An 11,955-nucleotide genomic window follows, 5' to 3' on the forward strand; every position below is an offset into this window, starting at 1 on the left:
ATACTGGCCAATGATTATAACGGCGATTGTGATCCAACCATAAATTCATACATTGTGCCCCTGGCCTGAGAGGATGGAAGTTCAAAATGTAGCTAGATGTAGTATGCTAATGTTATCTAGCTGGCTCATCGTTGCCCATGAAAGGAAGTTAGGCTAGTGAGCAAGCATTTTAGCCAGGTAACCTAGGACAACAAAAACTTAAAGTGTGTACTTTATGACAGAGTGATAGACCGTTTCCTCAACATGAAAGAGAGGAGGATGGCCTTGGTGTTTCTCTACAAGTAGGGGTGAGTCAACATATTTTTTTCTACTTGCACAAACAGAGGACAGAGGTTGCTCTCTGGTCTTGTGATGAAACAAAGGTGTGGTTGAATTTATTCTGCCACTGTGTCTTCTATATATCACGGTGGCAAGGCATATGAACTAACAGGTTATAGAGCAAACAATGCAATTATCACAACACATACGTTGTGTAATTTGTAAGTCGCTCTGGATAAGAGCGTCTGCTAAATGTAAATGTTGTAATATGGCTTTTTCTTCCTGACTTGGCTTCCCTAGGGATTTTACCCATGCACCACTTCTGGCATTAAGTTGTCACAGTCCGATCAGAGTTAGCCTAGAGATCAAGATACTTTACAATGTAAATATAAAAGTTACATGGGGTAGAATAATGTCATTCTGGGCTTATGGCCATTTTCTGTACATAAAATGTTCAAGGCATTCACGCTTAGTTCCTGTTAAAACTGTTGTTGCTTACTAGAACTTGACTTTGTACTTCGTAAAAAGCTACTGTATGACACTAAAACCATGTTCTATACAATGAGAGTCAAGACATTTGGATCACCTGGTGTGTCTAGTCCATCCATCACTTGCCTATGACCGACAGAAAGTCATCTATTAACGTATAGTAATTGAGGATGGCCTGATGTGCTCTCAGCAGAACTGGTAGTTGTTATTCTTCATCACCAGGGGCTGCTCCTCTTCTTCCTGGTTCAGTGTCTGATCACAATCCTCACTAATCTTAGCTTGATCATACTGCTCTCCCGCCTCCTGCTGTGGCGTCTCATCCTGCACATTCATGTAGGTCTGGCAGAAGAAAGGATACTTAGTGTCACATTAAAAGTGTTGATGTCCCCAAACCATTTTACCCCACCAAATTATATTATTCTTACTGTAAATACATTTTTTAGGAGTGCAGAAAATCTAGCTTTAGGAAATAATTAGAAGTTAGCGGAATGCTAAGAGAGAGACTGTAAATGTAAAAAGACTCTACAGTGGATTACTGAAGTCCATCTGACCTGGTCTGGCAGGTCAGGCAGTAGCCTCTGGATAAGCTGGCCAATGGTACTGAAGTTTGGACGCGCTGTTGGTTCCATGTTCCAGCACATCTTCATGATGGTGTATCTGAGGAGAACACTCAGTTTCAGATGCTGCAGCAGGTTGTCAGGTTACTTCATCGCTCTTCGCTGATATGTCCATCCTGAAGTATAATACTCACATCTCTGGAGGGGCAAAGTCCGGCTGTGACATGTGGCATCCATCTTTGATCATCTTGTAAAACCGGGTGTCCACCACAACATTAGGGTATGGGCTCTTACCTAGAAATAACAACAAAACATTTATTTAAAAAAAAAATATATATATTTTCTCACATACTTTGATTCAACATAAGACATAATTTGTGTCATCACATGCCAGTGTGACCCACCCAGAGAGAAGACCTCCCACAGCAGTATCCCATAGGACCAGATGTCACTCTGCACCGTGTACACACAGTCAAATATGCTCTCAGGGGCCATCCACTTCACTGGCAGACGGGCCTGGGAAGGAACATAGTTCACAATCATTGGAGAATCTGAGCTTCCTAAACTAAAGTGATTTCTTTATACAAATTGCATTAACTCACATTTCCTTTCACCACATAGTTGGAGTCATTCTCGATGTCTCGAGCGAGCCCAAAGTCGCAGATCTTAGCCACGCAGCCATCGGTCAATAGGACGTTCCTAGCGGCCACGTCCCTGTGAATGCACTGCAAAGACAACATGGGTTTCACTCATATAAATGACTAAAATGTAAATGTAAAATATAGTCATGTGTCAATCTGCATGTTACACTACATGAGTTGACTTAAATTACAATTGCATTTTTCTATTACGTTTTTGGATGCAAGGAAGTCCATTCCCTGAGCCACCTGATAGGAGAACCTTAACAAGTCTTCTATGTCCAGCGACCAGGTGCCTGTCTCTGGATCCTCACATAAAGAACCTATCAGGGAGAGAGAGAGGAAGAGAGAGACTATATGAGACTTAACAGTGTATATTACCACCCTTCCACTCCACAACCTAGCAGAGAGAAAGATGGAGGAAGAGTGTATAACAACCCGCTCTGTGTTACTGTGGTGTGTAGATGGATGTTGATTACCAAGAGGGCAGTGTTTGGGCCTCTGCGCTGGACGCATGTCCTGGTAGTTGTCTGAGCTGGAGCAGGAGATCCCACTGTCACTGCAGACACATAGAGGACTTAGAGGTTACACTACGGTCTACACTGTACAGGTACACTGAGTGGACAAAACATTAAGAACTCTTTCCATGACATAGACTGACCAGGTGAATCCAGGTGAAAACTATGATCCCTTATTGATGTCACTTGTTAAATATACTTAAATCAGTGTAGATGAAGGGGAGGAGACAGGTTAAGGAAGGATATTTAAGCCTTGAGACAACTGAATATTAGGAAGGTGTTCCTAATGTTTTGTACACTCAGTGTATTCTGTGTAGGAATTAAAATGTATGGTCAGTGATAACGTAGAGACCATGACGTGCGTCACGAGGCGTTAATGCCTTGTTAGTATAGAATGTGGATTGTGATACGGCACCACAGAGAGCAATGCATAGAATGAGGGCAGCGGGAGGAGGTTACTGGCTAGTAGAATACACAGCTTTGTCACCTGGTTGACAGTACATAAAACATGTGTGGAGACTGAAACTTTGTCTCACATCTATTTTCTCATTTCTCGTTTTGGTGCACTTTCACTAACCCAGAAACCATGTCTCTGCTGGGAGACTGGAGAAAGGAGAGTGAGTTGAGAGTAGAGAGGCATGCTAGTGATCAGTTCAGCCCACCTCCTGACACGAGACTCCTGGGTACATGTGTTCTTGTACTGATAACTATCCCCTGGAACCTCTGGAACCCCTTGTACGCTCAGGATGGAGTCCAGGAACAGCTTGGCCTTGCCACGCAGGAAGTTCAGCAGGTCGCCATGGCTACAGTACTCTGTGATCATCAGCATTGGGCCTGTGGTCGAACACAACAATGAGATGACCGATTTGGTTAACCAATGATACTCACCAACAAGTCATGTTTACCTTCTTCTATGGAAATGCAAGTACAGAAAATAGTTTGTCACACCTCCTTGAGTACATGCCCCCAACAGGTTAACAATGTTGTCATGACATCCCAGGTGACTGAGGATCTTCAGTTCTGACATCAGAGCCTCTCTCTCCTCTGAGTGGGCGCTTGCTGAGGAGAAGTAACTCTTTCATTATTGCATGTACTGAGATACTGCTTCTTCTATGATGGGAACTACTTGCCAGCATGTATCCAATACCAGTTATGTATTTTACAATCATTTTGACTTCCTTCTGTAAATTAAAAGCAATGCTGCAGGGTTAAAGATTTTACAAACAGTATGAGGAGGCTAACTCACGCTTGAGCATCTTTACTGCCACACGGGTGGTCATGTTGTCATCGGTCCCCAGACCATAGGCAGTGGCCTCCACCACTTTCCCAAAAGCCCCTGCTCCCAGAATCTGGCCTGGAACCCAGAGTATTCAGTCAGTCATTACTGTTTCGTGTACTGGTCTCTATTTTAACCCCCAAAACTGCAATAAAACATACCAAGCCTCAGCTTATCACGAGGGAACTCCCACTTCTTGTTATAGGGAAGTTGAGTAGGATCAATAAAGGTGTAGTTATTCCCATCATTGTCCTCAATGATCTTCCACCGGACTTCATATTTGGGTTTCTATGAGAGAAAACATGTGTTGTGTAATGGTTCAAACTGCAAACGTATTTGGGCAGTGACAGCCAATGAACGAGCCAGTAAATGCAGCTCACCTGCTTGTATTTGTACAGAACGATGACAAGCAGAAGGAACAGAAAAGCTGCTGTGCTGGTGGCTCCAATGAGAGTGAGGGTGAACAGCTCGGATATTACAGGTGGGATTGAAGCAGGAACATCTAAAACATAGCAACACATGTGATGCCCTTGAAGTCAGCTCATGACATTATTCAGTACTGCACAGGGACATGAGAAATAACCTGCGGCTGTTTCAGTACTAGTCATAATAAGACACGACCGGCGCCATGTGAGAATCACGCCAAACTTTTGTTTGTGTAGTGTACTGTATATCTGTAATCGTCGTCTTACGCGATACGAAGACGTCCCGCTCTTCACCAACCAAGTTAAAGGTCACACACTCCACTGTGACGTCCTCAGTTGAGAGACTGAGGTTCAGTTCACTCTGCACCTCCATGGTGCTGGTGAAGAGACGCTGCACCTCCACGGTGTCATTGTCCCCATCACACCTGACAACAGAGAAACATCAGGAAGAGCACAGACAGTAGGCCTGTTTCATTTAAGAGTGAAACGGCTCTCTCTGCATCTTGTGCTGTGGAAAGCTCTTGTCTTATTGTTATCCAGTTAGAGAACCTACAATCAATCAAATTGAGTTTATAAAGCCCTTTTTACTTCAGCAGTTTTTACACTTACGTGTTTTGTATTCCTGGGCACTGGTACCAGAGGATTGTGGGAGCTGGGTATCCAGAGGAGGTGCAGATCAGGGTGGTGGAATTCTTCAGTCTGAGCATGGCACTGGGTTTCTCTACTCAGTCAGAGAGGACAGACAGCATCACACTGTGTAAGTCATCATCATGTCACTCTCAGGACACGGCACAGTTTTGCTCCATATTTTCTTGCTAGTTTGAATGTTGGTGTGACCGCACAAGCATTTCGCTACACCTGCAACAACATCTGATTTGATTTGATTTGACTTACGGTAGACTTGGATATTGAAGGTGATGGAGCTGTCGAGGCGTGTGCTCCTGGTGTGGAGGGTGTACTGGCCTCTCTCCTCAGACCTCACTCTCTGTAGCAGCAGGCTGCTTTCGTACCTACAGGGTGACAGGACAGGATCAAATAACAGCACAGGCTTCTGTATTTATTCAGCATCTTTTATAAATGATGTGAAACACACATTCAGAAGCAGACAAATCATGTAGAGTAATTATTGGGAAAATAATTACCTGTTATTGCCTCGGACGGCCCATGTGACATCATGAGTGGAGATGTTGTGACTGTGAGACATGGGCACGTCCCACCACTGCTTCTTGATTTGGGGATAGGCCTCGATCAGAATGCTTATCTCAAGGTTCTCCCCTTCTTTCACTTCAACTAAGGAGCCATTTTGGTAGAGATTTGGTGACAGGCGGGGTATGAGCCTAATGTAAGGCTCATCTGATGAGGGAGAAGGACAAACGGAGAGATAACATTAGAGATAACATTAGAGAACATTATTTTGATCACGAACTTCAACAAAACGTAACATTTTAAAGTTTCACACCACAATTTCCTTTGAGGATGCTGAGCTGAGTTTCACTTTTAAAACAGGTTTCCGTGTTTGGTGTTTGTGAAGATCAACACTAGCCTCGTACTACCATCCTGATCTCGCGGGCTTACATGTTCCCATGTAGCGAAACATATTAGATGTTAACGAAATATGTTAGATGTTAGCTGAACATATTAGATGTTAACGAAACATATTAGATGTTAGCAAAACATATTAGATGTTAGCGAAACATGTTAGATGTTAGCGAAACATGTTAGATGTTAGCTGAACATATTAGATGTTAACTAAACATATTAGATGTTTGCAAAACATATTAGATGTTATCGAAACATATTAGATGTTAGCGAAACATATTAGATGTTAGCGAAACATATTAGATGCTAGATCAACACTCCCTTTCCCTAATGCATACCTACGACCTGCAGGTAGGTGGTGGAGCTGTTGGCCCCAGCCTCATTTATGGCTGTACAGGTGAAGTTTCCTGTGTCAGACATGGTCACAGCCGGGATAGTCACTGTACTGGTGATGTGGACCTGCTTGTCCTGGTCCACATCTTGTGAGACTTTCAATGCCTGTATAAAAAAAAATCATAAAAAAGATCTTCAGACATATACTGTATCATACAAGCTAACAGAGGAGACATCTATGATTTAACGACAGAAATTGAGGACAGGTTACTGTGTAACATACTTTGAGAGAGGAATGTTTCCAGGTGACGTTGAAGAAGTGGTTAGGGTTACTGGTGATGCAGGGTATGAGGAGCTGCTCTCCAACAATACTAACATACCCATCTACCTCAATGAACACAGACGGTGGCCAACTCAAACCTGGAACAGACACAGAGAAGTAGATGTGTTTAGATGCTTTACATTTACATTGTAGTCGTTTAGCAGACGCTCTTATCCAGAGCGACTTACAGTTAGTGAGTGCATACATTTCTCATACTACCTTTGTCATTTAGGTCAGACAAGATGTAGTGGTAAAACATGTGGGTACCCTAATGCAAAAAAACACTTATTCACAAAATAAACCCTATTCACAAAAATAAAAAGGTGGGTAAACTGATACATGTATACTACATTAACCCTTATAAAACGGTAAAAAAAACAAAAACAAAAAACAATAGTAATGCAATGGTCAGCGACCCTAGTGATTGTTGGAGAGCTACTGGACGTGGATGGTTTAGCTCCAGCCCAACACAAAACTACTTCATTCAGTTTATCGAGACCTTGAGTTGATTAGCTCTCTCAGGTATTTTGGTGCTGTGTTGGCTGGAGCAAACCCCTGCATACCACTGTAACTCTGCAGGGCCAGGGTGATATTCATTAGTATCAAAGTATCAAAAGGTTTTGCAACGGAAAATGAAGCCCTAGTGAATACAACCCAAGTGGCAATGCCAACTTTAGTATAGGCCTACAGTTGCTATACTTTGGTGTAGTCAGTGCTGCATCTATACATTACCATATGAGTTTCCATTTTATAAAACGTTTTAAAACCATGTCTATCTTTATTTCCCAAACACAATTCATTACAATCACAATCATTTTAAGCATCTTTTGACACAGGCTTAACACCTATCATACACTTAGTACTTAAAAAAACAACCCTTTTAATCCTTTTAACATAAGCCTTATATCCCAGCGATAATGCCTTGCATTACGCCTGGAGGGAAAAACACTTATTTTTGCTCAAACTGCCATTAGCTCAACCATTGGCTCAACATACCCCATGGCCATTGGCTCAACATACCCCATTGGCTCAACTTACCCCAAGGCAAACATTTTGACTATATTAGCCCACACCGCTACAACTGTGCTGAATCTACTGCTGTTCAACTTCTCCCCCCTCTGGTCAGGCATTGTAAAAGGAACTAGGAAAGAAAACAGGCCTGTCTACCTATGCACACAGACATTTCAGTCATTTAGCAGACGCTCTTATCCAGAGCGACTAACAAATTATGTCTGATGATGTTACAAAAATGAAATACAGTGCCTTCAGAAGTATTCACACCCCTTGACTTTTTCCAAATGTTGCCGTGCCTTTGGGACTAATAACCTCAATGTCCAACAAATACAAAATGCACAGACATCTACTTCATCTTACTTTTAATGACAATGATGGGGATATCTTTGGAGGATCTTGTGACCCCATTGATCTTTGCGCTGCAGACGTAGTTTGCACTGTGGCTGGTCAGAAGGTGTCTTATCAGGATACCTCTCCTGGGATTGACAGTGTAGTTGATGTCGGGGGGTGTTGGGTCTCCGTTAGCCATACGGAGGGACAGGTCTGTGGCACTGGGGTCTGTCAGCTGACAGAGGAGAAGGTCCCTGCCTTCCTTCACATCTCTCAGGACGCGGGGGGTTACCAGGACGTTATTTGGATCTATAAGGAACATAACAGGTTGAGCAATAAATATGACATTATGTGGTGAGGAAATGTTGACTTAACTTGTGACATATTTGCTGATAAACGTAAAATATTGTGTGTGGCTGTGGCAGCTGGACAGATTATAATAACAATGATCATCTAAAATGTTTAGAGCACATTTCCCACGCTCAACATCCATAAAAGATACCGACCCATTTTATGAAAACACTTACCTTTCACATAGATGTGGACCTCTGAGAACAGGTCTGGTTGGTTGTCAAACGCACACTTGTATGTGCCAGTGTAGTCCGCTGTAAGGGGTATGGTGCCGGTGGTAATCACACTCCCCAGTCTAGTGTTCCTCCTTTTGAACGCTGTGGTAGACCAGGTGACTGTGCTGTCCCCCTCACAGGTCAAGGTGAACGACGTTCCAACAGGCAAAATCCTCTCAGCCTCCCTCAGCACCACAGAGTTCAGCTTGATCACTGGAGGACTTCGCTCTGTCAACAAACCAAAGACAGAACCAGGAATAATCAATCAAGATTAACAGTCCCTCACATGTCCCTCACATGTCCATCACATGTCCCTCACTTACCCTCACATGGCCACTCACATGTCCCCTCACATGTCCCTCACATGTCCCTCACATTTCATGGAATATAGACATAGATTATGGTAATAATATATTTCAATGAATTATCACATTTGTAACTCTAAAACCTATCTTCTCAGGGATGAACATGTTCAAGTGGATGCCCCACTGATTTGTATTTATTCAGTTTATACATTTGATCTTCAACTTCAATCAATAAAAAAAATTAATATGTGAACATTTGTTCAGAGATCTCTCACTTTGACACGTTTGTAGGGTGATTGAATGCGTTACGGACAGTTTGTTGTACAAATTGTTGTTTTTCAGGGTGGTGGTCAAAAATGTTTTGAACATTTTAAAGACCTCAACTGAAAACATATATCACTGATTCATCCTTGCATAAGGAGGGTGGAGTAATAGTCAGACAGAATTGAGTCATCAGTAGTAAATGTAGAGCTGGACATATAGATAGAACATGATCTACCTTGGATGGAAGAGGAAGAACAATTTAAAGCTGCAATATGTAACGTTTTGGGCGACCCGACCAAATTCACATAGAAATGTGAGGTATAGATCTGTCATTCTCTTTGAAAGCAAGTCTAAGAAGCGGTAGATCTGTTCTATGTGCACTATTTCTATGCTTCCTGTTCTTAAGTTTAGTTTTTGCGTCTTTTACTTTCTCGTTTGTACACCAGCTTCAAACAGCTGAAATTACAATATTTTGGGTTATTGAAATGATATTTCACAGCGGTTTGGATTCTGCCATGATTCTCTACATTGCTTGTTTCATCACATTAACTGAAATTAGGCTAACTATTAGAATTTTAGCAACCAGGAAATTGTGGAGCTCCACAAAGAAGACTTGTAAAATAAATGTTATTTTGAATCTGTTTATTTGGTTTTTAGGCGATTCAGACAGTGATGCTATACATTGGTAATCAATCATGGATGTTCTAATCTAAAACAGTCAAAAATAAACAAATCAGATCATGTGATTTAGTATTGGGATATCAGACTGTGATTGGTTCATCAGTTCATTGTTAAATCCATACAAGCAAATTGACTTTATCAGTGCATTCTCTATTGTATGCCTTATTGACCAAGCTTGGTTTAGTAGCAGGTTATTGCCCACAATCTGAAACTGGATTGAACTGCTGCTTAGTTTGTTATGAAGATTATTCATCCTGATTGGACAGCCTGTCTCATGCAGGTTAAGATCTGAGCGTCTCATTGGCTGTCAGCGTTGGGTTTCTTGGCCAGGTCCTGGAGGTGGGTGGAGATGCGAGACACCTGTAGCAGCAGGGCCTGGTGGTTCTCCACCAGGAGACTCTGGTGTCTGCCCAGGTTCTGCAGGTCATTCAGGTGCTGAGCTCCCTGGTCCTTCATGGCCTTCAGCAGCTTGACGACCTCCCTCTGGCCGCTGGACACCTCTCGGTGCTCCTGGACCAGCTGAGACAGCACCTTGACCACCTCTACTCTCCAGCTAGCAGCTTCTCGCTGGTCCTGGGTCAGTTGGGAGAGTAACTGTTTCAGCTCGTCCACTCCACAGCAGAGAGACGTAGGGGCTACCACCGGGTCTGGGGGAGCCTGACTGGACTCTGGGTTGGCTGGGAGGAAGACTGGTTTAAGGGCCCCCATGGTCATGCCAACTGGTTCACTGGCAGGGGGTTCTTTGTCACCTGAAAGAGGGTGAAAACACATTGTCTCATTGTTGAATGTTGAGTGAAGACTTCCCATTTTAACACGCCAACAAACCTGCAAGAAAAATACATTTTATTTGACTGTACAACACAGTATTTCACTTGTATTGTATAAAATAAAATAAATGGACATCAAACAATCCACTTACTTTGAATCAGTGAAGCGCATCATCTTGAATTTCTCCTTTGTCAGGCATGATACCAACACTTCAGTACCAAAGTTATGTCATTTGCTGTTACTGACCTGACAGAATTTTATCATATGGTGAATTATGAGTTATTTCAATGGTAATGCCTTAGAGATCATCCAAAGAAAAGGGGTAAGATTCAAGGAAAATGTAATTTCTTGGTATACATCAACGTCACCAGCGAGAATTATTTTGCAATAAACGCATTTCTGACTATTTCATATTTGAGTGGTTTTTTTCAGGGAGAAAGGGGAAATGAGAGTGTTCCTGAGCTGGTTTAAGTGTATTTTTGTGTGTGGAAATGTTTTAAACGAAACCCCCGATAGCGTCTAGCTCCAGGAAACACATTGTGCTGGGGACTTGCTGGACGGATCCAGGTCTCGGGGGGCCTGTTTCCCATTCCCACTCTCACTTCTGCTTTTTCTGGGGAGGCGGCGGAGTGGGGGGACCCACCAGGAGCTGGACAGGTTCTGTTAGCTCTGTGTGTCCCCCACCGTGATCCCCCTGTCCCCCCTGCTCTCAGATGTCAGAACCCACAAAGCTAAACACCTGCTCTCACTGTAACAGTCTTGGCTAAAGGAGAATACCTCAAAGTCACTGACATTTTATCCATTTGAGTCCAAATTCTGTTACATCCATGGTTACATTTTTATGTTTAAAATGTAATTAAGATTAAATTGCATGTATCTATAGTGTTAAATATTTAAAACAAACATATTTGACTGTTATAATGCCCATTTTATCTATGCAAAATACAATAAAACTATGGTAATTTTTTATCAAAACAACACATGAACATATGATACATTTTAGTGAATATTGACAGCACCATGAGATTTAAATGTCTCGGTTAAAAAATCACAACATATCCTCTGAACAATATTCAGAGAACAAAGGAGCTGATTTTAAACTACTTCCTACAATATCACTAGGGTAGCATTGATTAATGTGCTTACCTTGGGCTGTGCAGAGCATAATGCCCAGGAAAAGGGCCAGGAAGAGCATATTCTGTCCCTCTCACTGTCTCTGTTGGTCTCTGTCTGTCTATCTGTCTGTCTCTGTGTAGTCTGTCCACTCTACTCAAGGGTTGTTAAGGAACTAGTTGACTGGGGTGGCTTGTAAGTCCTGATATCCTCATGCCGTCACAACTTCCCCAAACTCACCTCCCACAGTGCTTACAGCCAGTACATGTTAAAGTAGTTTGGGTGTTCTGAATTATTTTGATGGATGAATCATTGTCTTTTAGTAGTATAACAACGTTTAGACAATGTTTTAACACATGGTCAGTTAAATTAGACATGAGTGGAAACAAGAGTAAACATCTTTATTACATATATTTTAAATATAAATAAGCAAATGCCGCTAATTAAAAGACATGAAAAACCATTAAAACATAATGAAAACTATGTAATTTAGTACATCTCAAGAAATTGCATGTGAAGTATCAAATGCCCTTTCAATGTGTCTGAGCTGACACACTCA

At 42.2% G+C, this 11,955-nt stretch overlaps 1 protein-coding gene across 1 annotated transcript; it reads right to left on the bottom strand.

The window, feature by feature from the left end:
* Nucleotides 1–462: 462 nt before the first annotated feature.
* On the bottom strand, nucleotides 463–11,563 carry LOC121541958 (macrophage colony-stimulating factor 1 receptor 1-like). Its single transcript, XM_041851370.1, has 21 exons — nucleotides 11,430–11,563; nucleotides 8,227–8,493; nucleotides 7,730–8,008; nucleotides 6,317–6,453; nucleotides 6,039–6,198; nucleotides 5,304–5,514; nucleotides 5,056–5,171; nucleotides 4,771–4,882; nucleotides 4,429–4,586; nucleotides 4,117–4,238; nucleotides 3,898–4,024; nucleotides 3,707–3,814; nucleotides 3,409–3,519; nucleotides 3,123–3,294; nucleotides 2,422–2,501; nucleotides 2,156–2,265; nucleotides 1,907–2,029; nucleotides 1,709–1,820; nucleotides 1,499–1,598; nucleotides 1,299–1,404; nucleotides 463–1,086 (listed from the first exon to the last, which is right to left on the bottom strand). Exons 1-21 carry the CDS (start codon nucleotides 11,476–11,478, stop codon nucleotides 934–936), a joined length of 2,913 nt encoding a protein of 970 aa, XP_041707304.1. The 5' UTR covers nucleotides 11,479–11,563; the 3' UTR covers nucleotides 463–933.
* Nucleotides 11,564–11,955: the final 392 nt, after the last annotated feature.

The sequence above is a fragment of the Coregonus clupeaformis genome, unplaced genomic scaffold (assembly GCF_020615455.1).
Source record: "Coregonus clupeaformis isolate EN_2021a unplaced genomic scaffold, ASM2061545v1 scaf0199, whole genome shotgun sequence".
NCBI classification, from domain to species: domain Eukaryota; kingdom Metazoa; phylum Chordata; class Actinopteri; order Salmoniformes; family Salmonidae; genus Coregonus; species Coregonus clupeaformis.